Source organism: Aulonocara sp. 'chitande type north' Nkhata Bay, linkage group LG7 (assembly GCF_057382095.1).
Source record: "Aulonocara sp. 'chitande type north' Nkhata Bay isolate Kocher_YH1m ecotype deep benthic linkage group LG7, A_spYH_male_GT1.1, whole genome shotgun sequence".
Lineage (NCBI taxonomy): Eukaryota > Metazoa > Chordata > Actinopteri > Cichliformes > Cichlidae > Aulonocara > Aulonocara sp. 'chitande type north' Nkhata Bay.
In genome coordinates, this window is record NC_141350.1 from 14,933,086 (window position 1) to 14,958,988 (window position 25,903).

Consider the following 25,903-nt stretch of genomic DNA (forward strand, 5'->3'; position numbering starts at 1 on the left):
GTTTTATAAAAAGGAAAGGCAAAATAAGAAAATAAAGTTTAATAACTAAATAATTATTGCATGGACAACAACGAGGAAAGAAGCAAAAAACTTACCAGCATAAAATGAATGATCCTGGTATTTACACAGACATTGAGGATTTGTTTTTGGTGTTGTTGTTGTTGTTGTTGTTACCACCACTGAATGTGTAATTATTTTAGGGGTTGTTGTGGGCGGTGTTCCTGTGGTTGTAGTAGTGGAGGGTGAAGCTGTTGTGGTTTTTGTAGGCGGTGTTCCTGTGGTTGTTGTTGTGGGTGGTGTTCCTGTGGTGGTTGTTGTGGGAGGTGAAAATGTGGTTGTTGTTGTGGGAGGTGTTCCTGTGGTGGTTGTTGTGGGAGGTGTCCCTGTGGTTGTTGTTGTGGGAGGCGATCCTGTGGTTGTTGTTGTGGGAGGTGAAAATGTAGTTGTTGTTGTGGGCAGTGTTCCAGTGGTTGTTGTTGTGGGAGGCGATCCTGTGGTAGTTGTTGTGGGCGGTGAAATTGTACTTGTTGTTGTGGGGGGTGAAAATGTAGTTGTTGTTGTGAGAGGTGTTCCTGTTGTGGTTGTTGTGGGCGGTGTTCCTGTGGTTGTTGTTGTGGGAGGTGTTCCTGTGGTGGTTGTTGTGGGAGGTGAACCTGTGGTTGTTGTTGTGGGAGGTGAAATTGTAGTTGTTGTTGTGGGAGGTGAAAATGTAGTTGTTGTTGTGGGAGGTGTTGCTGTTGTGGTTGTTGTGGGAGGTGTTCCTGTGGTTGTTGTAGTGGGAGGTGAACCTGTGGTTGTTGTTGTGGGAGGTGAAATTGTAGTTGTTGTTGTGGGAGGTGTTCCTGTGGTTGTTGTTGTGGGAGGTGAAATTGTAGTTGTTGTTGTGGGAGGTGTTGCTGTTGTGGTTGTTGTGGGAGGTGTTCCTGTGGTTGTTGTAGTGGGAGGTGAAGCTGTTGTGGTTGTTGTGGGAGTTGTTCCTGTGGTTGTTGTTGTGGGAGGTGAAAATGTAGTTGTTGTTGTGGGCGGTGTTCCAGTGGTTGTTGTTGTGGGAGGTGTTCTTGTTGTGGTTGTTGTGGGCGGTGTTCCTGTTGTGGTTGTTGTGGGAGGTGTTCCTGTGGTGGTTGTTGAGGGAGGTGTCCCTGTGGTGGTTGTTGTGGGAGGTGTCCCTGTGGTCGTTGTTGTGGGAGGCGATCCTGTGGTTGTTGTGTCTACCACAACAGTTGTTGTTGTGGTAGACACACAAGTATAACGGCAACATAAAGCTCGTATTTCATAGTCATTACATTTTGGAGGAAAACCTTGGTCTTTGTTATGACAGATAAGTCCATCTTGTTGGTCACATATTAAAGTTTGACCTAAGTCTTCCAGCGACATATCTGGGAAATCTTTAGCTCTACATTGTATCTTCACAGGTTTTGTGCACACACTCAGGTCCAGATCAGTAATGTTAGCGATGGATTCATAATCTCCACCATCTGGAGTACTACTGGGATAATTCTTATTACTCCAGGATGACCATGTACACTCGTAGTCATTGCAAGGTGTTGTAGTGGTTGTTTCTGTGGTTGTTGTGGGCGGTGTTCCTGTGGTTGTTGTTGTGGGAGGTGTTCCTGTGGTGGTTGTTGTGGGAGGCGATCCTGTCGCTGTTGTTGTGGGAGGTGTTCCTGTGGCAGTTGTTGTTGTGGGAGGTGAACCTGTGGTTGTTGTTGTGGGAGGTGAAATTGTAGTTGTTGTTGTGGGAGGTGAAAATGTAGTTGTTGTTGTGGGAGGTGTTCCTGTGGTTGTTGTTGTGGGAGGTGTTCCTGTGGTTGTTGTTGTGGGTGGTGTTCCAGTGGTTGTTGTTGTGGGAGGTGTCCCTGTGGTTGTTGTTGTGGGAGGCGATCCTGTGGTTGTTGTTGTGGGAGGTGAAAATGTAGTTGTTGTTGTGGGCAGTGTTCCAGTGGTTGTTGTTGTGGGAGGCGATCCTGTGGTAGTTGTTGTGGGCGGTGAAATTGTACTTGTTGTTGTGGGGGGTGAAAATGTAGTTGTTGTTGTGAGAGGTGTTCCTGTGGTTGTTGTTGTGGGAGGTGAACCTGTGGTTGTTGTTGTGGGAGGTGAAATTGTAGTTGTTGTTGTGGGAGGTGAAAATGTAGTTGTTGTTGTGGGAGGTGTTGCTGTTGTGGTTGTTGTGGGAGGTGTTCCTGTGGTTGTTGTAGTGGGAGGTGAAGCTGTTGTGGTTGTTGTGGGAGTTGTTCCTGTGGTTGTTGTTGTGGGAGGTGAAAATGTAGTGGTTGTTGTGGGAGGTGTTCTTGTTGTGGTTGTTGTGGGCGGTGTTCCTGTTGTGGTTGTTGTGGGAGGTGTTCCTGTGGTGGTTGTTGAGGGAGGTGTCCCTGTGGTTGTTGTTGTGGGAGGTGAAATTGTAGTTGTTGTTGTGGGAGGTGTTCCTGTGGTTGTTGTTGTGGGAGGTGAAATTGTAGTTGTTGTTGTGGGAGGTGTTGCTGTTGTGGTTGTTGTGGGAGGTGTTCCTGTGGTTGTTGTAGTGGGAGGTGAAGCTGTTGTGGTTGTTGTGGGAGTTGTTCCTGTGGTTGTTGTTGTGGGAGGTGAAAATGTAGTTGTTGTTGTGGGCGGTGTTCCAGTGGTTGTTGTTGTGGGAGGTGTTCCTGTGGTGGTTGTTGTGAGCGGTGTTCCTGTTGTGGTTGTTGTGGGAGGTGTTCCTGTGGTTGTTGTAGTGGGAGGTGAACCTGTTGTGGTTGTTGTGGGAGGTGTTCCTGTGGTTGTTGTAGTGGGAGGTGAACCTGTTGTGGTTGTTGCGGGCGGTGTTCCAGTGGTTGTTGTTGTGGGAGTTGAAAATGTGGTGGTTGTTGTGGGAGGTGTTCTTGTTGTGGTTGTTGTGGGCGGTGTTCCTGTTGTGGTTGTTGTGGGAGGTGTTCCTGTGGTGGTTGTTGAGGGAGGTGTCCCTGTGGTGGTTGTTGTGGGAGGTGTCCCTGTGGTCGTTGTTGTGGGAGGCGATCCTGTGGTTGTTGTGTCTACCACAACAGTTGTTGTTGTGGTAGACACACAAGTATAACGGCAACATAAAGCTCGTATTTCATAGTCATTACATTTTGGAGGAAAACCTTGGTCTTTGTTATGACAGATAAGTCCATCTTGTTGGTCACATATTAAAGTTTGACCTAAGTCTTCCAGCGACATATCTGGGAAATCTTTAGCTCTACATTGTATCTTCACAGGTTTTGTGCACACACTCAGGTCCAGATCAGTAATGTTAGCGATGGATTCATAATCGCCACTATCTGGAGTACTACTGGGATAATTCTTATTACTCCAGGATGACCATGTACACTCGTAGTCATTGCAAGGTGTTGTACTGGTCGATTCTGTGGTTGTTGTTGTGGGAGGTGTTCCTGTGGTTGTTGTTGTGGGAGGTATTCTTGTTGTGGTTGTTGTGGGCGGTGTTCCTGTTGTGGTTGTTGTTGTGGGAGGTGTTCCTGTGGTGGTTGTTGTGGGAGGTGTCCCTGTGGTGGTTGTTGTGGGAGGTGAAAATGTAGTTGTTGTTGTGGGCGGTGTTCCAGTGGTTGTTGTTGTGGGAGGTGTTCCTGTGGTTGTTTTTGTTGTGGATACAGTTGTTGTTGTGGTAGACACACAAGTATAACGGCAACATAAAGCTCGTATTTCATAGTCATTACATTTTGGAGGAAAACCTTGGTCTTTGTTATGACAGATAAGTCCATCTTGTTGGTCACATATTAAAGTTTGACCTAAGTCTTCCAGCGACATATCTGGGAAATCTTTAGCTCTACATTGTATCTTCACAGGTTTTGTGCACACACTCAGGTCCAGATCAGTAATGTTAGCGATGGATTCATAATCTCCACCATCTGGAGTACTACTGGGATAATTCTTATTACTCCAGGATGACCATGTACACTCGTAGTCATTGCAAGGTGTTGTAGTGGTTGTTTCTGTGGTTGTTGTGGGCGGTGTTCCTGTGGTTGTTGTTGTGGGAGGTGTTCCTGTGGTGGTTGTTGTGGGAGGCGATCCTGTCGCTGTTGTTGTGGGAGGTGTTCCTGTGGCAGTTGTTGTTGTGGGAGGTGAACCTGTGGTTGTTGTTGTGGGAGGTGAAATTGTAGTTGTTGTTGTGGGAGGTGAAAATGTAGTTGTTGTTGTGGGAGGTGTTCCTGTGGTTGTTGTTGTGGGAGGTGTTCCTGTGGTTGTTGTTGTGGGTGGTGTTCCAGTGGTTGTTGTTGTGGGAGGTGTCCCTGTGGTTGTTGTTGTGGGAGGCGAAATTGTAGTTGTTGTTGTGGGAGGTGAAAATGTAGTTGTTGTTGTGGGAGGTGTTCCTGTGGTTGTTGTTGTGGGAGGTGTTCCTGTGGTTGTTGTTGTGGGTGGTGTTCCAGTGGTTGTTGTTGTGGGAGGTGTCCCTGTGGTTGTTGTTGTGGGAGGTGAAAATGTAGTTGTTGTTGTGGGCAGTGTTCCAGTGGTTGTTGTTGTGGGAGGCGATCCTGTGGTAGTTGTTGTGGGCGGTGAAATTGTACTTGTTGTTGTGGGGGGTGAAAATGTAGTTGTTGTTGTGAGAGGTGTTCCTGTTGTGGTTGTTGTGGGCGGTGTTCCTGTGGTTGTTGTTGTGGGAGGTGTTCCTGTGGTGGTTGTTGTGGGAGGTGAACCTGTGGTTGTTGTTGTGGGAGGTGAAATTGTAGTTGTTGTTGTGGGAGGTGAAAATGTAGTTGTTGTTGTGGGAGGTGAAAATGTAGTTGTTGTTGTGGGAGGTGTTGCTGTTGTGGTTGTTGTGGGAGGTGTTCCTGTGGTTGTTGTAGTGGGAGGTGAACCTGTGGTTGTTGTTGTGGGAGGTGAAATTGTAGTTGTTGTTGTGGGAGGTGTTCCTGTGGTTGTTGTTGTGGGAGGTGAAATTGTAGTTGTTGTTGTGGGAGGTGTTGCTGTTGTGGTTGTTGTGGGAGGTGTTCCTGTGGTTGTTGTAGTGGGAGGTGAAGCTGTTGTGGTTGTTGTGGGAGTTGTTCCTGTGGTTGTTGTTGTGGGAGGTGAAAATGTAGTTGTTGTTGTGGGCGGTGTTCCAGTGGTTGTTGTTGTGGGAGGTGTTCCTGTGGTGGTTGTTGTGAGCGGTGTTCCTGTTGTGGTTGTTGTGGGAGGTGTTCCTGTGGTTGTTGTAGTGGGAGGTGAACCTGTTGTGGTTGTTGTGGGAGGTGTTCCTGTGGTTGTTGTAGTGGGAGGTGAACCTGTTGTGGTTGTTGCGGGAGGTGTTCCAGTGGTTGTTGTTGTGGGAGTTGAAAATGTGGTGGTTGTAGTGGGAGGTGTTCTTGTTGTGGTTGTTGTGGGCGGTGTTCCTGTTGTGGTTGTTGTGGGAGGTGTTCCTGTGGTGGTTGTTGAGGGAGGTGTCCCTGTGGTGGTTGTTGTGGGAGGTGTCCCTGTGGTCGTTGTTGTGGGAGGCGATCCTGTGGTTGTTGTGTCTACCACAACAGTTGTTGTTGTGGTAGACACACAAGTATAACGGCAACATAAAGCTCGTATTTCGTAGTCATTACATTTTGGAGGAAAACCTTGGTCTTTGTTATGACAGATAAGTCCATCTTGTTGGTCACATATTAAAGTTTGACCTAAGTCTTCCAGCGACATATCTGGGAAATCTTTAGCTCTACATTGTATCTTCACAGGTTTTGTGCACACACTCAGGTCCAGATCAGTAATGTTAGCGATGGATTCATAATCGCCACTATCTGGAGTACTACTGGGATAATTCTTATTACTCCAGGATGACCATGTACACTCGTAGTCATTGCAAGGTGTTGTACTGGTCGATTCTGTGGTTGTTGTTGTGGGAGGTGTTCCTGTGGTTGTTGTTGTGGGAGGTATTCTTGTTGTGGTTGTTGTGGGCGGTGTTCCTGTTGTGGTTGTTGTTGTGGGAGGTGTTCCTGTGGTGGTTGTTGTGGGAGGTGTCCCTGTGGTGGTTGTTGTGGGAGGTGAAAATGTAGTTGTTGTTGTGGGCGGTGTTCCAGTGGTTGTTGTTGTGGGAGGTGTTCCTGTGGTTGTTTTTGTTGTGGATACAGTTGTTGTTGTGGTAGACACACAAGTATAACGGCAACATAAAGCTCGTATTTCATAGTCATTACATTTTGGAGGAAAACCTTGGTCTTTGTTATGACAGATAAGTCCATCTTGTTGGTCACATATTAAAGTTTGACCTAAGTCTTCCAGCGACATATCTGGGAAATCTTTAGCTCTACATTGTATCTTCACAGGTTTTGTGCACACACTCAGGTCCAGATCAGTAATGTTAGCGATGGATTCATAATCTCCACCATCTGGAGTACTACTGGGATAATTCTTATTACTCCAGGATGACCATGTACACTCGTAGTCATTGCAAGGTGTTGTAGTGGTTGTTTCTGTGGTTGTTGTGGGCGGTGTTCCTGTGGTTGTTGTTGTGGGAGGTGTTCCTGTGGTGGTTGTTGTGGGAGGCGATCCTGTCGCTGTTGTTGTGGGAGGTGTTCCTGTGGCAGTTGTTGTTGTGGGAGGTGAACCTGTGGTTGTTGTTGTGGGAGGTGAAATTGTAGTTGTTGTTGTGGGAGGTGAAAATGTAGTTGTTGTTGTGGGAGGTGTTCCTGTGGTTGTTGTTGTGGGAGGTGTTCCTGTGGTTGTTGTTGTGGGTGGTGTTCCAGTGGTTGTTGTTGTGGGAGGTGTCCCTGTGGTTGTTGTTGTGGGAGGCGAAATTGTAGTTGTTGTTGTGGGAGGTGAAAATGTAGTTGTTGTTGTGGGAGGTGTTCCTGTGGTTGTTGTTGTGGGAGGTGTTCCTGTGGTTGTTGTTGTGGGTGGTGTTCCAGTGGTTGTTGTTGTGGGAGGTGTCCCTGTGGTTGTTGTTGTGGGAGGTGAAAATGTAGTTGTTGTTGTGGGCAGTGTTCCAGTGGTTGTTGTTGTGGGAGGCGATCCTGTGGTAGTTGTTGTGGGCGGTGAAATTGTACTTGTTGTTGTGGGGGGTGAAAATGTAGTTGTTGTTGTGAGAGGTGTTCCTGTTGTGGTTGTTGTGGGCGGTGTTCCTGTGGTTGTTGTTGTGGGAGGTGTTCCTGTGGTGGTTGTTGTGGGAGGTGAACCTGTGGTTGTTGTTGTGGGAGGTGAAATTGTAGTTGTTGTTGTGGGAGGTGAAAATGTAGTTGTTGTTGTGGGAGGTGAAAATGTAGTTGTTGTTGTGGGAGGTGTTGCTGTTGTGGTTGTTGTGGGAGGTGTTCCTGTGGTTGTTGTAGTGGGAGGTGAACCTGTGGTTGTTGTTGTGGGAGGTGAAATTGTAGTTGTTGTTGTGGGAGGTGTTCCTGTGGTTGTTGTTGTGGGAGGTGAAATTGTAGTTGTTGTTGTGGGAGGTGTTGCTGTTGTGGTTGTTGTGGGAGGTGTTCCTGTGGTTGTTGTAGTGGGAGGTGAAGCTGTTGTGGTTGTTGTGGGAGTTGTTCCTGTGGTTGTTGTTGTGGGAGGTGAAAATGTAGTTGTTGTTGTGGGCGGTGTTCCAGTGGTTGTTGTTGTGGGAGGTGTTCCTGTGGTGGTTGTTGTGAGCGGTGTTCCTGTTGTGGTTGTTGTGGGAGGTGTTCCTGTGGTTGTTGTAGTGGGAGGTGAACCTGTTGTGGTTGTTGTGGGAGGTGTTCCTGTGGTTGTTGTAGTGGGAGGTGAACCTGTTGTGGTTGTTGCGGGAGGTGTTCCAGTGGTTGTTGTTGTGGGAGTTGAAAATGTGGTGGTTGTAGTGGGAGGTGTTCTTGTTGTGGTTGTTGTGGGCGGTGTTCCTGTTGTGGTTGTTGTGGGAGGTGTTCCTGTGGTGGTTGTTGAGGGAGGTGTCCCTGTGGTGGTTGTTGTGGGAGGTGTCCCTGTGGTCGTTGTTGTGGGAGGCGATCCTGTGGTTGTTGTGTCTACCACAACAGTTGTTGTTGTGGTAGACACACAAGTATAACGGCAACATAAAGCTCGTATTTCGTAGTCATTACATTTTGGAGGAAAACCTTGGTCTTTGTTATGACAGATAAGTCCATCTTGTTGGTCACATATTAAAGTTTGACCTAAGTCTTCCAGCGACATATCTGGGAAATCTTTAGCTCTACATTGTATCTTCACAGGTTTTGTGCACACACTCAGGTCCAGATCAGTAATGTTAGCGATGGATTCATAATCGCCACTATCTGGAGTACTACTGGGATAATTCTTATTACTCCAGGATGACCATGTACACTCGTAGTCATTGCAAGGTGTTGTACTGGTCGATTCTGTGGTTGTTGTTGTGGGAGGTGTTCCTGTGGTTGTTGTTGTGGGAGGTATTCTTGTTGTGGTTGTTGTGGGCGGTGTTCCTGTTGTGGTTGTTGTTGTGGGAGGTGTTCCTGTGGTGGTTGTTGTGGGAGGTGTCCCTGTGGTGGTTGTTGTGGGAGGTGAAAATGTAGTTGTTGTTGTGGGCGGTGTTCCAGTGGTTGTTGTTGTGGGAGGTGTTCCTGTGGTTGTTTTTGTTGTGGATACAGTTGTTGTTGTGGTAGACACACAAGTATAACGGCAACATAAAGCTCGTATTTCATAGTCATTACATTTTGGAGGAAAACCTTGGTCTTTGTTATGACAGATAAGTCCATCTTGTTGGTCACATATTAAAGTTTGACCTAAGTCTTCCAGCGACATATCTGGGAAATCTTTAGCTCTACATTGTATCTTCACAGGTTTTGTGCACACACTCAGGTCCAGATCAGTAATGTTAGCGATGGATTCATAATCTCCACCATCTGGAGTACTACTGGGATAATTCTTATTACTCCAGGATGACCATGTACACTCGTAGTCATTGCAAGGTGTTGTAGTGGTTGTTTCTGTGGTTGTTGTGGGCGGTGTTCCTGTGGTTGTTGTTGTGGGAGGTGTTCCTGTGGTGGTTGTTGTGGGAGGCGATCCTGTCGCTGTTGTTGTGGGAGGTGTTCCTGTGGCAGTTGTTGTTGTGGGAGGTGAACCTGTGGTTGTTGTTGTGGGAGGTGAAATTGTAGTTGTTGTTGTGGGAGGTGAAAATGTAGTTGTTGTTGTGGGAGGTGTTCCTGTGGTTGTTGTTGTGGGAGGTGTTCCTGTGGTTGTTGTTGTGGGTGGTGTTCCAGTGGTTGTTGTTGTGGGAGGTGAAAATGTAGTTGTTGTTGTGGGAGGTGTTCCTGTTGTGGTTGTTGTGGGAGGTGTTCCTGTTGTGGTTGTTGTGGGAGGTGAAAATGTAGTTGTTGTTGTGGGAGGTGTTCCTGTGGTTGTTGTTGTGGGAGGTGTTCCTGTGGTTGTTGTTGTGGGTGGTGTTCCAGTGGTTGTTGTTGTGGGAGGTGAAAATGTAGTTGTTGTTGTGGGAGGTGTTCCTGTTGTGGTTGTTGTGAGCGGTGTTCCTGTTGTGGTTGTTGTGGGAGGTGTTCCTGTGGTTGTTGTTGTGGGAGGTGAACCTGTTGTGGTTGTTGTGGGAGGTGTTCCTGTGGTTGTTGAAGTGGGAGGTGAACCTGTTGTGGTTGTTGTGGGAGGTGTTCCAGTGGTTGTTGTTGTGGGAGGTGTTCCTGTTGTGGTTGTTGTGGGAGGTGTTCCTGTGGTTGTTTTTGTTGTGGATACAGTTGTTGTTGTGGTAGACACACAAGTATAACGGCAACATAAAGCTCGTATTTCATAGTCATTACATTTTGGAGGAAAACCTTGGTCTTTGTTATGACAGATAAGTCCATCTTGTTGGTCACATATTAAAGTTTGACCTAAGTCTTCCAGCGACATATCTGGGAAATCTTTAGCTCTACATTGTATCTTCACAGGTTTTGTGCACACACTCAGGTCCAGATCAGTAATGTTAGCGATGGATTCATAATCGCCACCATCTGGAGTACTACTGGGATAATTCTTATTACTCCAGGATGACCATGTACACTCGTAGTCATTGCAAGGTGTTGTACTGGTCGATTCTGTGGTTGTTGTTGTGGGAGGTGTTCCTGTGGTTGTTGTTGTGGGAGGTGTTCCTGTGGTGGTTGTTGTGGGAGGCGATCCTGTCGCTGTTGTTGTGGGAGGTGTTCCTGTGGTAGTTGTTGTTGTGGGAGGTGAACCTGTGGTTGTTGTTGTGGGAGGTGAAATTGTAGTTGTTGTTGTGGGAGGTGAAAATGTAGTTGTTGTTGTGGGAGGTGTTCCTGTGGTTGTTGTTGTGGGAGGTGTTCCTGTGGTTGTTGTTGTGGGTGGTGTTCCAGTGGTTGTTGTTGTGGGAGGTGAAAATGTAGTTGTTGTTGTGGGAGGTGTTCCTGTTGTGGTTGTTGTGGGAGGTGTTCCTGTTGTGGTTGTTGTGGGAGGTGTTCCTGTGGTGGTTGTTGTGGGAGGTGTTCCTGTTGTGGTTGTTGTGGGCGGTGTTCCAGTGGTTGTTGTTGCGGGCGGTGTTCCAGTGGTTGTTGTTGTGGGAGGTGTTCCTGTGGTGGTTGTTGTGAGCGGTGTTCCTGTTGTGGTTGTTGTGGGAGGTGTTCCTGTGGTTGTTGTTGTGGGAGGTGAACCTGTTGTGGTTGTTGTGGGAGGTGTTCCAGTGGTTGTTGTTGTGGGAGGTGTTCCTGTTGTGGTTGTTGTGGGAGGTGTTCCTGTGGTTGTTTTTGTTGTGGATACAGTTGTTGTTGTGGTAGACACACAAGTATAACGGCAACATAAAGCTCGTATTTCATAGTCATTACATTTTGGAGGAAAACCTTGGTCTTTGTTATGACAGATAAGTCCATCTTGTTGGTCACATATTAAAGTTTGACCTATGTCTTCCAGCGACATATCTGGGAAATCTTTAGCTCTACATTGTATCTTCACAGGTTTTGTGCACACACTCAGGTCCAGATCAGTAATGTTAGCGATGGATTCATAATCTCCACCATCTGGAGTACTACTGGGATAATTCTTATTACTCCAGGATGACCACGTACACTCGTAGTCATTGCAAGGTGTTGTACTGGTCGATTCTGTGGTTGTTGTTGTGGGAGGTGTTCCTGTCGTTGTTGTTGTGGGAGGTATTCTTGTTGTGGTTGTTGTGGGCGGTGTTCCTGTTGTGGTTGTTGTTGTGGGAGGTGTCCCTGTGGTGGTTGTTGTGGGAGGTGAAAATGTAGTTGTTGTTGTGGGCGGTGTTCCTGTAGTGGTTGTTGTGGGAGGTGTTCCTGTGGTGGTTGTTGTGGGAGGTGTTCCTGTTGTGGTTGTTGTGGGAGGTGTTCCTGTGGTTGTTGTAGTCGGAGGTGAACCTGTTGTGGTTGTTGTGGGAGGTGTTTCTGTCGTTGTCGTTGTGCCCGGTGAAATTGTAGTTGTTGTTGTGGGAGGTGAAAATGTAGTTGTTGTTGTGGGAGGTGTTTCTGTTGTGGTTTTTGTGGGAGGTGTTCCTGTGGTTGTTGTTGTGGGAGGTGATCCTGTAGTTGTTGTAGTGGGAGGTGAACCTGTTGTCGTTGTTGTGGGAGTTGTTCCTGTGGTGGTTGTTGTGGGAGGTGTTCCAGTGGTTGTTGTTGTGGGAGGTGAAAATGTGGTTGTTGTTGTGGGAGTTGTTCCTGTGGTTGTTTTTGTTGTGGATACAGTTGTTGTTGTGGTAGACACACAAGTATAACGGCAACATAAAGCTCGTATTTCATAGTCATTACATTTTGGAGGAAAACCTTGGTCTTTGTTATGACAGATAAGTCCATCTTGTTGGTCACATATTAAAGTTTGACCTAAGTCTTCCAGCGACATATCTGGGAAATCTTTAGCTCTACATTGTATCTTCACAGGTTTTGTGCACACACTCAGGTCCAGATCAGTAATGTTAGCGATGGATTCATAATCTCCACCATCTGGAGTACTACTGGGATAATTCTTATTGATCCAGGATGACCATGTACACTCGTAGTCATTGCAAGGTGTTGTAGTGGTTGTTTCTGTGGTTGTCGTGGGAGGTGTTTCTGTGGTTGTTGTGGGAGGTGTTCCTGTGGTGGTTGTTGTGGGAGGTGAAAATGTGGTTGTTGTTGTTTCTGTGACTATGGTTGTAGTTGGTAGAGACGTTGTCGATGTTCGTAATGGTGTTGTTTTAGACCATGGAGAAGTTATTCGTGTTGTGGGAGAAGTCGTTTGAAATGTTTCTGTAGTGGGCCTCTCTGTTGTTGTTACTGGGAGTGTAGAAAAAATACAACATTTAGTTATACTTTTGTTTTTGCTAGAGTTAAATAAAAAATATTAAAAGAATTAAATCTTACCTGTAGAAGTGAAAGTAAAGGGTGTTGGAGATATAGTTGTAGTTGTACAAGGCTCTATTATTCTTGTAATATTTCCATCACAAATAGCAGAGAAACAGGTTCCATTTCCATCATGCGTCATATAGAATTTGAACCCTTTGTCGTAATATTTCCCTTCATCATCATAACATCCACATGTATCAACACATTTCATGGTTACTTCTTCCAAATAAGGCCTTTCAGGTGGGCAAGTTGGATAGCAGCCTTAAGAATTGAGATATCACTGTAAATTTTCAAACCTCACACAAAATAGGTGCATGCATGAAATCTAGCCTAACCATTTTGAACAACTCTGAGAAGTGGAAGTAAAACAATAGGTAACGCCACAGTACAAAGTATTATGCTTTTCACAGTGGATTCCCATGCTGTGACTGCTCTGAACACAAATTTAAAAAATAAAATCCTTATTCTCTCTTCCTTACTCTCTGAAGTGCATGCTGGGAGTGTGGTAGTGGAGCATGTGGTGAGTCTCACTGAGAGATTGAGGACTTGCTTCTAACTTTACTTTTCTACCTGTTGTGTGTGTGTGTGTGTGTGTGTGTGTGTGTGTGTGTGTGTGTGTGTGTGTTTTACTGGGTATTATATTTAGAATTGATTGTTTGCTTAGAGTTTAAGTGAGTGTTGCTGATTTTTTTTGAGTGCGTAATACCAGCGTTTTGGCTAGTTGGCGTACAAGTTGCCAAAATGGACTTCACTAAACTTATGAGACAACATGGTTTTAAGATCGAGGAGTGTAGTCTGGTGTTGGGTGAAATTTCGGGTCAAAGCAGCATTAAATCTGCTGCTCAGACAAATAGCGCAGTGGTGATCTTTGTTGACAGTATGGAGAAGGCAAAATGTAATTTAAAAGTGTAATTTGGTGAATTATATTTTTTTTGTCAGTTTCTCCTTTAACCATGCCAGCTAAGTCCATATTGCAACATTCCTCTGTTTATCAGCAATAAATCTCAGCAATAAATCTTTATAGATCTTTATAGCTTTTAAAAGGCTTTTAATAACTTCTGCACTAGTCTCTCCAGAGTTTCTGAGGAGTTCATCAAGGAGCTGGGGGAGCCTCTAACATTAAAAGAAGTTCATACTGCTTTACAAAGTATGCCAGTAAGGAAGGCCTCCAGCATAGATGGACTCCCATTTGAATTTAATAAAGCTTTTTGGTCTGACCTTTGTGATGATATAATGGAGGTTGTTGAGAAGGGCTTTGCTGAAGTTTTTTTTTTTGCCTCAGAGCTACATGAGAGCTGTTCTAACATTCTTACTAGGGGTGGGGGAAAAAATCGATACTGTGTAGTATCGTGATATTTTGTTTGCTAATAATGTATCGATACAGGGACAGCAGAAATCGATATTTTGTTACAAACAATTTTTTCTCTGAAGTCAACATGCTCTGACTCCAGAGCATGTTGACTTCATGTTGACTTTTTTATTTAATGTAAAATTATATATTTTTAAATTTACTTTCAAATTCTTCAGTTGCTGAAGGGGCTGCATAGTTTTCATAAATTGCATAGTTCAGAATATCTATAATTGTACCAGATGGTTGCATTCAGTTAAGTTGGACTAAATATCGCAAAATATTTAAAAAAAAATCGCAATAATATCGTATCGTGCGTTAAGTATTGTGATAATATCGTATCGTGAGTTGTATGGTGATTCCCACCTCTAATTCTTACCAAAGAAAGGTGATCTCCACTATATTAAGGACTGGTGGCCTGTCTCTTTATTGTGCACTGATTATAATGTGCACTGTCAAAAGTGCTGGCAAACAGACCAAAGAAGGTGATGAATCATGTTGTCCACTGAACACAAACCTACGGCGTGCCAGGCAGGTCTATTGTTGATAATGTGTCACTAGTCAAAGATATTTTGGAGGTCTCAAGCTCATTGTGATGTCATATTGTTGGGGTCCCACAACTTCCAGGTGGTTTGAAATGGAAAAGAGGATGTTTGAAGTATCTGGGTGTGTAACTGGGACATGAAGACACACTAAACAAGAATTGAGGGGAAGTTAGGGAAGTGGAGATGGTTGTTACCGCAGATGTCATATAAAGGCAGGGTTCCTATTATAAATATATTATAAACTAAGTTTGTTTTTTATTGTGGCATAGATTAACTTGTTTAGAGCCCCCTTCATTATTATTAAATAAATTCAGTCTTTGATGATCAAGTTTTTTTGGGATAACTGACATTGGATATCCCAGGCTGTGCTTTTTTTGCACAAAGAAAAAGGTGGACAAGGACTAGTTCACCTAGAGAGCAGAACTGCAGCTTTCAGAATGCAGCTAATTCAGAAATACCTGATGGGAAGGGAAGAACATGTTTTCAGGAAACCAGTAACTAGTGTTTTGTAAGAGGAATGGGATAGTTGGGAATGGATAATTTTATGAAATTGTAATTTGATCTCATCTTCTTATTAAATGCCAATGTTTTATAACAGCCTTTTTAAAGCTTGGACCATTTTCAAATGGTCATTTTACTGGTTAAATATTAAAGCTGAATTTCTGTTTTATTAATTGGTGGATCATTTGACAGATTTTTTCTCTCAGTTGTGTTTTAATAATGTGGTCTGTTCTTTTGTCGATGGTCAATATTATTTCAACCATGTGTTTTTTGACTGCTTTTTTATTTTGTTAAAAAAAAACTTGTGATGTCCTCGTATTTATTTATTTAGAAATAAATGTGTGGTTAAAATCCAATCGTTCTTTCTTTCAATTCAGTTAAATTCTATTTCATTTCAACAGTTGCCTCGAGGTGCTTTAATTTGAAAAGTATTGTAAAGTAAAGACTGTACAATAATAGGTTAATAATAATATCATGATGTCAGTGAGAGCAGCAGCCCCCGTCACCAGTTTCTGAAGTATTTTGTCAGTAAATTAGCTAAAAGGTAGATATAGGACACCAATACAGCTGGTTTCAAACAGTCGTTGAACATGGGGGCACATTTACACTACATTATCTACTTTACTTAAAAGGAGGAGACATGGTCAGTGATGCCTGGCTGTATAATTATGAACCTACAAATGCATGTACTTTCCTTTTCTTACAATGCATACCTTCTAATGCGGGAAGTTGATTGTAGCATATTCCAGAGGGATTTCTGCATGTCTTCATGCATGATCTTCCACAAGGCTTATAGTGCCATTCACACTGTCCATCAGGGTTGTAATAATCACAGAATACAGCTAATAAAACAAAAGTAATAAATCATAAATAACAATGAACTCGATTTTACATTAAACCTTATTTGTAAACTTAGCTCATGCTGACAGTTATTATTATACTTTGCATTTTATATGTATCTTGTCACAGAAAAATAAAAAAAACACTCACGGCAGATGGTGGGAGTTCTCCATTTCACGCACACTCCTGCCTCATTACAGGCTGCTGCATAAGCTGCTACAGCTGAACAGAAACACTCACAATCTCCTCCTGAATTACAGGCACACGTGTCTCTCACACAGGCATCAAAATATTGTTGGGGATCCACCTTTTTGGAATAAGTAATTGTAAATGTAAGTAAAGAGTGACTTTGGTCCATTATAGCCTAAACGTTTACTTACATTCATAAACACTTACCTTTGAATAGCAGGCCTCAAATACTGCACTCTTGATAATGCTGCAGTGCTTCACTGCCCATGCCTGTCTGTGTGAGTACAGTGTACATGCATCCTTTGGAGTTTGTGCACTTGAGCAGCTAGGTGACACTTGCCAGCTGTTTCCGAATATAAGGGGATCAACCACAACTTCTTTATTTCTGGTAGTGAAATCATTCTTGATATTTCCATCAAAATTTCCACACAGACCGCAGACTTTGCCCTAAGAAAAGAACAAGTTTGTTTATATCTCTCTCTCTCTCTCTCTATCTATATATGTGTATGTGTGTATGTGTGTGTGTGCTCACAGACCTTGAATGTAGATCTGAGTTTTATCATGAGGGTTGTCTTTTTATCCCAAATGACAATAAGGCCATTCTTCGCTTCAATGACGAGATATAAACCCAAAGTGTGGACTTGATAGGGTATTTCTTCCCCACTGTTTTTTTTTAAAACTTTGATATGTTCATCTGAGAGACGAATTTCACTGTTCTGTTAAAAACAAAACATGCTAATTGGGAATTGTGAAAAACGATGTGACCATTTAGGAACATTAATACGTATGGATTTGCAACAATTGTACACAAGATTACAGTACCCAGCAAAAGGTTAATATTTAATTTTTTGCCATGCTTAATTTTCAAAAATAGAACAGGGCTCATGTTGAAACACACAGTCCAACTCACTATATTAACGACAACACTGTGTACCCTGTTTCTTTTTCAAAAAACCCATTTTCTCATATAGTGATAATAATAATGAGGTAATAGCATAGCATAGCATAGCATCTTTATTTATGACGCACTTTACATCCAACAATGTTGACCAAAGTGCTACAAATATAAAACAGAGAGGAAACAGTTTAAATTACATATAAAATATCTTAAAATTAAAAATAATATAATTAATAAGAAACATATTAAGAGACATCAACAAGTCCTGCTATGCTAAAAGCCAAGGTAAATAAATATGTTTTAAGACGTGATTTAAAAACAGATAAGGAAGGTGCCTGTAATGCATAATTATTAATTATTAAGGTATCTATCTTTTTAAAAAAAACAACTTGTAAATGCAATTTCTGTTCATATTTACATACCCCTAAATAGAGCGTGATGTCAAAGGAGCAGACGCTTTCAGCATTTTCACAGGGGATGCTCTCAGTCAGTACCTGAAAGGTGCCGTTCTCACCTCCACAGGAATCCTGCAGGATTCTCATGTCAGTATCACAGGACTGATTTTAACAGGTCATAAAGATTAAACGTAAGTGCAGACTGTACCTGGGTGAAGATGTAGCTACAGCCTCCACTAAAGGCAAATCTTGATTCATCAAAAGTGATGTAATTCCCTGCTCCATAAATGGTACAGGTTCCACCACAGTCTTGACCTGTACATTCCCATATGCTGCTTTTGCATGTGCTTAGATTTGAAAAGGGAAGTTAAATCTTGTTAAATAACTATTCCCAAAGCCCCCCCCCCCCCCCCCCCCCCCCAAAAAAAATGTTTCAGTGATGTGAAAAACATGCTTGGGGACACCAGAGTTTGAGTATTATTTAGTGTGTTTTTAAAATATACTCTTTATTTAAACAGAGTTGATGGATGAGTAAATAACAGGAAATTGTTAGAAAAAACCCCCAAGAAGAACAAAAAAAGCCCTCACCATGTATTGCAGTCTACTTTAACAGATTGTCCATGTTTATAGTATTGTCCATTATATGGGCAGGGGCAGTCCTCCTGCTTTACACAGCCTCCATTATTATCTGATAGCAGGCCATCAGGACATACACATCCTGAGATACAATCTGTGCTGATCTGTTCAGGATAACAGAGACATATTTCATCAATATGCTTAATAACTGATTATGCTGTTGTAATGTCCATGTGTGGCAGTTATGAATCAGCTTCTCAGTCTTACACATTGTTTGTTCAGTGTCTGGCAGCTTTTTTGGCACTCAGATCCCTTTTCTCCCGGCTTTGCATTTGAGCAGTTGAGGAAAACCATTGGGCTTGTGCATGCTGAGAACAATGACAGTGTCTTTAAAGGGACACAACTGTATGGTTGTATTTACTTATACTTTGCTTTTCAGTAGAAATAACCATTTAATGAACAGTAATTAAGTACTTTGTACCTACTTTGAATCACTTGTTTTCCTGAACAGGTTAATTCTCCACCATAGCAAGAGCTGAAACATAAATGAAGATAGGCAAGACAAAGAAAAGAGATGCATTGTATCAGTTCAATGAAATAACAAGGTATCAATTGCAGCTGTGTGTATTCAGGTTAAACATTCCTGGGACAACTTCACTTGGTGATACTTGGGCATGTCACAACCTGAACCACATCAGTGAAGCAATAAAGTTCTTTGATAATGAAACTTGAATTTGCCAGAATCTTAACTTCTTTGCACATTTGCATAGGCCCTGAGAGTTAAGTGAGTCCACTTGCTGAATGAAATGAGTTATTTGTTTTGTAACAGGGTTAAAAAACAAAGAAGCCAAACACGCATGCCCTGCCCCTGCCTAAAAATAGCTATCAAGTAAAACTACCAAAGTGAAAGCAATTTCTCTTTCATTTCATCTCAAACAATGTTCTTTTTTAACTTTTCTTATTTATTTGCACTCGTCCTTTAAATTACTGCCATCTTTTGTTGACAAGTGTGTCTAGCATGCTTGTTTTGATTCACATTGGACTGTGTGGCATGTCTCCATTTTCTGAGTGTGTCCATGTCCACTTCACAGTGGCTTCAGTTTGTTACTTAATGTATAATTTGCCAATAATACAGTTTTATTTTACATCTCACAATAATATCAATAATTATCAAGCTGGACTATTTGACAAGAATATTTGAAATGGTGCACAATGGTGTTTTTAGGACCCCCAAGGCTAACTACTGTAAAGCAAAAAACGTAATTTTATTTATTGTATTTAATTGACTTTGCTTCACCCTATCAAAACCCACACATTTGCATTGCTATGGCCCAATGTCAACTTGAAACGATGTTACATCCAACTGGATTCAATGGTTACTAGCAATGTTCCTTCTAAGAGTGTGTGTAATCGCACACTGCTGGCACGGTCTCCGCACACAGAAAATCTGTGTTGCGCACCAAAAAAATCTAACCTGAATTGGAATTAAAACAATTTATTCTGTTTTGTAGTGTGAGTCAGTAAGTGGCTGCTCCAGCCAATGATGTGAGCAAAAACAAAACTAACCCCGCCCCATCCTTTCCTATTGGTGGACAAATGTACCATGTTGACCAATCTAAAAATGTTGGCAGCATGACATTTAGATGTTTAGGAAGGGGGGAAGTTTTAGGAGTGACGGCGGGGTTTGGAGATGTGAGAGATTTACGATGTTTCGTGTTTGGAGTCTGAAGTTAATGTGTTGTGTAGTTAGTGTGTAGTGTAGTCACTAGTTTTGTTGTGTGTGTCAGAACAATGAGGCGACTGCTGAATGTTGCAGGTGTTACAGGAGTGATACATCTCCTGTTGCCAGGTCTGCAGGCTTGTGATGTTCACCTTTATCTCATAGTGGACAAAAATTATTTTTTGGAGTGGCACAAATACTTTGTGTGGCATCAAATTTGATGCAGAACAGTTGATTGTTCTGTAAGTAGTTTGAAATGTTTTTTTTTTTTTTTTAAACGCCTTGGCTGCATTTTTAGGTAAATAGCTGCAAAAAATTTAGTTGTTTGCAAAACTCATTTTTTTGAAGAACTATATAATTAATTGCCCAACATTGGTCATCATATACTGTATTTTACAGACAGAGAGTTACAAGACTCTCTCCCAGACCACAGACTCATACTCATAATACAGTCAGAGCTTTATTTAAAAAATAATAATAAAAAATTGTGTTTTCAAAATTGGAGTTCAAGTTATTTTTACTTCCAATAGTGTTAACATACTACACAGGTCTTGAACAAGATTTATTTTTTAAATTTTCATTGTAAGTGGATTAAAGCAGTTAATTAAAAGTAGTCCAACATAAATGTAAATGCTGTAATTTGATTATTTTAATAAACCATGTAACTTGGATGGATTCAATGATGTGCACACGTCTAATGTTGCTTATGGTGGTCCAAGAGTTTGTGTGTTTGCTCAGACACATAAAAAATTAGAAGGAACATTGGTTACTAGTACCTGGTTTCAGAGTATCAAATAGCTTGCCCCATGAAAAATGGACATGGGAAAAAAGTTCCAGACAAAAAATAGAAATGTAACAAGTTTACAGTTTTTGTCTCATATATTGGCCACAATTTCACTCCACTTTAGGCAGACTTTTGTAGGGCAAAGTACAACCAATCAATCGCATACTCTTCTACAAGTATAAAGGCACCAAAAAAACATCTTGGCAAGCACAAGTGCAGTACTTCACAGCATACTAAATTATTGGTGTTTTCTCTTCCCTTGTTCTTATCTACTTTATGTTAACCATCAAACATCATCAAAACACAAAATAAATAAATAACTAAATTAATGAATTAATAAAAATACAGAATATATGGAAAAACATACCAAGTCTGTCCATTACTGAGTGTAGTAACCTGCCCGGGATGCACCACTGTGTCTCCAGCGTAACAGGAACATTGTGAGGGTAACACACACTCGTTCTTCTCATTTAGATAAGTTCCTTCAGCACAGCCACAGCCATCAAGCTCAGTAAAATCAACCCCACATGTTAAATCTGACTGACTAAGAGAGCGACAGGTGCGACCACAGCTTGTCATTTTGTAGTCATACACAAAAGTAGGTGGGCAGTCATTTGTGTATTTCTCTGTTGGAAGAAAAAAGGACCCTTTACAGTTTAAACAGAGACAGATATGATTTATTGTAGTAGATAATTTCATTTAAACTTACGGCATGTGTTGTTCCTCCATCCAGTCAATAATACACCTTCAATAGCACATGCATGAACATAGGCGGACAAAGCAGCACACAAGCAATCCTCACTTTTTTCACAGGCACAGGTGTCATAAATACAATTCTGCGAAGAGAAACAGCAAAAAGCTTAATCATCAGTTAAAGCTAATAAATAATTAAAATAAAAACATACACTTGATTACAAAAAAGAAGAAATCCCTGCTTACAAGTTGATACTCTACTGGGTGTACCACAGGATGGCACGGTGAAAAAACACCTTTTGGGTCTGACAGCTGGGAGCACCAGTGTTTGGCATATTCCTCTACAGAAAGAAACAGGTTTACTTAAAAAGTGATAAGCCATCAACAAAACATAGAGCATGATGACTGTGACCTACCCTTTTCTGTACTCAAACTACAGGGGTCCCCGAGTATATTTGTCACGTCAGGGCAGTTTGGCTTGGTTTTCCATGTGTTGGCAAATGTCCAAGCTGTATTTTCAATTATACCGGAGGTTGTTTTGAAGTCCTGTGATCCATCGTTATCAAAATCTCCACACAGACCTGGATAAAGATGATCATGGTGTAACATAACAATCTTCACACTTTAAACTTAATCCCAAAACCAATCAAAATCCAAACCCACCGACGAGTTTTCCTTTATTAGATACACTGGCTTTGATGTAGACCTGCATAACAGGTGTGAGCTGAATCTCAACATCAAGCCCGTAGGTGGTTTGCATTACAAGAAAGAATGTAGATGGGTGGAAAATTGTGATATCATCTGTAAAGGGAAATATATTTTATACGTATATATTTTCAAATTAAATGATGAGACTCATTTAAATGTTGAGATTTCATTCACTAAAAGATAAACAAGTGCTCACCCAAAAAGAGAGGAAGCTGAGTGAGCAGTGTGTGGTAAAAGACTCGCCCACTGGCATCAATTTTAACAATCTATAGGACAAAGTATATTACTATATCAGAAAAGCCATCTGAACCATTGGAAAACAAAATAAACTGGATAAAAATATACACATATTTTACCACATGATCTGACAGTAGTAGAGTGATTGAAGCCAGACAAGTTGATTTATCAGATTTTTCACATTTAGCCAAGTCGCCTTGAAGGCTGAAAGTCCCTTTGATTTCCTAAAATTGAAAAGTCAAAAATGCACTTACACATGTAGTTTACATGTATAATACATGTTTGTGAATAATAACAATAAAAATAATATAAAAAACAAAAGAAAGTTATTTTCTGTTTCACCTCACCTTTGTCAGAACATAAGAACACTCTCCGTGAAACATATACGTTTTATCGTCATAGGTGGTGATGTGAGAGCCACCCAGGATGGAACAAACACCAGGGCAGTCTTTAAGATTACAGATCCACTCACCATTTTTGCAGGTGCTGTTAAACAGAGGTCCGTCAGTTCATCTTCATAAACCAGTGTGAATATAGATATGAAGTTATAAATGATACAGTTACCAGCTCTTGCATGGCCCGGAGTAGGATTGCCCCGGTTGGTATATTTCTTCATTATGCGGGCAGCTGCAGTTGTCAACAGTGATGCACCCAGTATGTGTGACATCATCCAACACAGTCCCTTTGGAAACAGATAGTTTTATGATAATACACAAAATCACCATTAGGTCTGATGGGTATGTCATCGGCACATTTTGAGGCCCCAAATGTTCCTATTTTTTAACATAGATGTCCTCACTTTCCTCACTTTCCCAATGGGCTAAAAAGACCTAAGAAGAAATTTTCTTAGATTTCACTGTGGTAAACGTTGCAACCCAGGATGGCAACATTTGATCAAATATTATCCAATTTAGCTTCACAAATACACTATAGAGTGTCAAAAGGAAAAATAATACATTTAAAGAATAAAAGTGATAACCTAAGAATTATAATAGTGAATACATACTAGCCCCAATTTTTTAAAAAAAAGAAAGAATATTATCCTCTAGAAGCTACAAAACTTACCAAATGGACAGAAACATCCATCAACACAGTGTTCACTACACACTTTGTTTGTGCCCTGGTTTTTGCAAGTGTCCATGCAGGGATTACCACATTCCTTATACTCCAGGTTGAAGGGGCATGATTTTCCTTTTAAGCACACAAAAGTTAGAATTAAAATTAATAAACAAGTAATTGTGATGTTAGCAGTGGCAGTCCTAGCCTGTTTGGCGCCTTGGGCGAACACTTCTTGTCCATTTCCATTGGTTTTAATTTTGTACTCCAGTATGAACACCCATCCCTCAACCCAAGGATCACCACAACATGATCTAACACACCTACACCTTAGTTCACAGATTCACTTTGTCTAGGGTGCATTTATGAGATTTCAGAAATTTTTAAATTGTTATTGATCCCTTTACCTCTAGTCCTAAAGTGTAGATTTATTTTCTTACTCTTCTTATATTTATTGTTTGTTTACTTGCACTGCTGTAACTGGAGCCTCGTCGTCTCGTCTCTCTATATACTGGACTGTATGTAGTGGAGATGGCAATAAAGTTTACTTTGACTTCAGCAGCAAGCAGGCGCACCGAGGGCTCTCGCGCTCACTTTTTGTGTATAGAATTTCGAAAAAACATCGGTGCAAATTATAAGTCTGTATCATAATGTCTGGTGTTTTCGTGTTTGTTGGTTTGTTTTTATTTTGTTTTATTTTGCGAGTTGGTTATTAGATGCTGCTCCAGCCGGTCACAGAATCACCCGCCCTCCCCTCTCTGCACAGCAAGCAGCAGGAAGGGCGCCCTTTCTCCCAGCAAATGGGCAATAGAAAACCAATCGGTGCCTATGCCATTCCCAATAAGCGCTGGCTGACGTCAGGGCAGCATGAGTACGAGCATTTTTTTTTTTTTTGCCGGTGCCCGTGATGCCGCCCCCCACCATGATGCCGCCCCGGGCAACCGCCCGTATCGCCCGTATCTGAAACCGCTACTGGATGTTAGTACAGTGAAAACAACAAATCCCCTTGTTTATGTTCTTACCACAGAAATCTGGGTTCTTCCACTGCCCTGGTGTCCCGCCTGCATGAGCACACTGACGGGAGTACTCTGACATGGTCGCACACACACAAGACGTATCATTGCTGACACAGGAGCACAGATCTTCCTTACAGGCGTCAATGAAGGACTTGGTTTCAATCAGGCCTTGACAACTGTCAAATGCACTTTCAGTCTTCAGTTTCTGGCAGAGATCTTCCTGTTGGTCAAAGATTATTATGCATTTAATATCATGCATTTAAATATATGTAAGATACTTCCAAGCAAAAATAATTTGACATACCGGAACTTCACATGACTCTTTAGCTTTAAAGGACGTGGTCTCACAATTGTCAGACAGACCACTGATTTTCCACTTGTCCCCATATTCTTCAATACAGTAAGAAGCCCCTGTATCTAATAGGAAATTATGTTTTAGCAAGTGTGATCACTGAATTGGATTGTAGTCTTCTTTAAGCTTTAGGATTTAGTTCTTACCTGAATTTGTGAACTCATTATTCAGTTCATTGAAGTCACCACACAGACCACAAGTTTGATTTCTGAATTTTGCATCCAGTTCAACCTTAAAACCATTTCAAAAATTAGATATGAATTAAATGCAGAAATAAAGATGAAATCTATAATTACTATTTGAATAATACAGTGCAGTGAGGAATACTCTGGTAAAGCTGTTTTTTACCTGTGCTAAAGGTAATATTAATTAAAAAACTCAACATTTCTGTAGCAATACACGACACACACAGTGTGTTTAAATCATATAGCACACTTTGGTAGTTATTTGTTCACTATAATATACAGTTTATTTACTATAATCTGCAGTATATGAGATTTATTTGTATCAAGCACAAAATCCACTTAGCTTTCTTTAGTAATTATAATCAGCATAATTTATTTATTATAGATTACTTCAGAAACATTAGTGGCGTCGAACACAGTAGGTAAAAAGCATACCCAGAGGGAGTCTTCTTGATTCCACATTAAGACCAATCCCAGCTTTGCCTGAACTTTAACATAGGATGCAATGCTTTCTACTGAAATGCCACCCCGACTGAAGGGTATTTTAGCACTATAAGGAATAAAAAAAAAAATCATCATAGTTAGATTAAATATTAATCGTCTATTAAACCAGTGCATCAGCTGTCAATGAAAAATCACATTTGTAAGACAGACTCACGGTTCATTGTTGATTTTGATGAATCCATTGCCTAATTCCACAACTTCACCATCCAGTTTCATTGTGACTTTCTTTATGGTGGTAACCATATCGGACTCCTGTCGTTGGAGCTCAATGTTGAAACTGTTGTAGTCTGCCTTACACTGGGATGCAAAGATGTAGCTGCAAGTGGATGGAAGCCTGAACAAATTCCCATCAAATGTCTTAAAGTGGTAGTTTCCCCATGTGCTGCAGAACTGGTTGTTGTGAGATGGGCTCACTACTATTTTGAAAGAAAATAAGTCATTACACTAGTGTAATGGTTAATCATTTATTTATTCATTGCGTTATTTTGTCTCTGAAAAAAAAATTACCTGTAATTACTGGAATTTTTCCAGTGTCCTGAACCGTGACTTAAAAAGAAGAAAAAGAAGATAAAAGTTATAACACCTACATATCGTCATTATGTCAGAAGACAAATATGACTTGTACTTGAGTTCTGTTCATCTTAATGTAACACAAAACAGAAGGAAAAAAAAGCTGAAATAATGAAAGTTTCATCTTCACACAGTCATGGATACCACTCTCTTTGTGTTACAATAGACTACATACCAATGGTGGCTGCTGATAGGCCAAGGCAAAGGCTGAGCCATGGTATCACCCATTCTAGCTGCATGCTGGCTGACCTCATGGCTTTGAGCAATCCCTGTCCAGAGAGAGGGAAAGGTGCACCAACTGATACCTCACCGAAAGGGCCGTGTAATATAGTTCATTTGATGTTTGCAGTTTAGGAGGAGCAGAAGATGCATCCTGGTTGTTCACCTTTTTGTCTACATTAAAATCACACCCATGAAGTGTCTTATAACAACATTTCATCTTCATCTGTTTGAGTCATGATATATTTTGTCACTCCCTCTCTCATGCTCCATACCTCAGTTTTAATGGTAATCTTGGACAAACATCAACATTATAAAGAAAAATATTTTAAACTGAATTGTCATACAGTTTGTTTGTTTTTATTATGGAACACTTTCAGGACAGATTTTCATGAGAACGACACATTGT

The 25,903-nt window shown here is 41.5% G+C and overlaps 1 protein-coding gene across 1 annotated transcript in view; it reads right to left on the reverse strand.

Moving 5' to 3' along the window:
• The window catches only part of LOC147324810 (uncharacterized), a 32,997-nt gene extending 7,392 nt beyond the window's left edge, over nt 1-25,605 (reverse strand). The window contains exons 1-30 of the mRNA XM_086302730.1: nt 25,451-25,605; nt 25,213-25,251; nt 24,860-25,121; nt 24,637-24,751; nt 24,163-24,247; nt 23,969-24,081; nt 23,671-23,884; nt 22,658-22,783; nt 22,157-22,274; nt 21,940-22,078; nt 21,712-21,816; nt 21,552-21,621; nt 21,311-21,448; nt 21,064-21,228; nt 20,894-20,988; nt 20,664-20,790; nt 20,322-20,580; nt 17,936-17,985; nt 17,718-17,818; nt 17,463-17,614; nt 17,083-17,221; nt 16,902-17,006; nt 16,118-16,297; nt 15,789-16,028; nt 15,543-15,699; nt 15,266-15,394; nt 12,177-12,419; nt 11,952-12,089; nt 9,411-11,861; nt 96-9,107 (exon numbers count right to left, since the gene is read on the reverse strand). Of these exons, the coding sequence (XP_086158856.1) occupies nt 96-9,107; nt 9,411-11,861; nt 11,952-12,089; nt 12,177-12,419; nt 15,266-15,394; nt 15,543-15,699; nt 15,789-16,028; nt 16,118-16,297; nt 16,902-17,006; nt 17,083-17,221; nt 17,463-17,614; nt 17,718-17,818; nt 17,936-17,985; nt 20,322-20,580; nt 20,664-20,790; nt 20,894-20,988; nt 21,064-21,228; nt 21,311-21,448; nt 21,552-21,621; nt 21,712-21,816; nt 21,940-22,078; nt 22,157-22,274; nt 22,658-22,783; nt 23,671-23,884; nt 23,969-24,081; nt 24,163-24,247; nt 24,637-24,751; nt 24,860-25,121; nt 25,213-25,251; nt 25,451-25,529 (15,346 nt within the window). The 5' untranslated portion in view covers nt 25,530-25,605. The remainder of the gene's footprint in view (nt 1-95; nt 9,108-9,410; nt 11,862-11,951; nt 12,090-12,176; nt 12,420-15,265; nt 15,395-15,542; nt 15,700-15,788; nt 16,029-16,117; nt 16,298-16,901; nt 17,007-17,082; nt 17,222-17,462; nt 17,615-17,717; nt 17,819-17,935; nt 17,986-20,321; nt 20,581-20,663; nt 20,791-20,893; nt 20,989-21,063; nt 21,229-21,310; nt 21,449-21,551; nt 21,622-21,711; nt 21,817-21,939; nt 22,079-22,156; nt 22,275-22,657; nt 22,784-23,670; nt 23,885-23,968; nt 24,082-24,162; nt 24,248-24,636; nt 24,752-24,859; nt 25,122-25,212; nt 25,252-25,450) is intronic.
• Between the last annotated feature and the right edge of the window lie 298 nt (nt 25,606-25,903).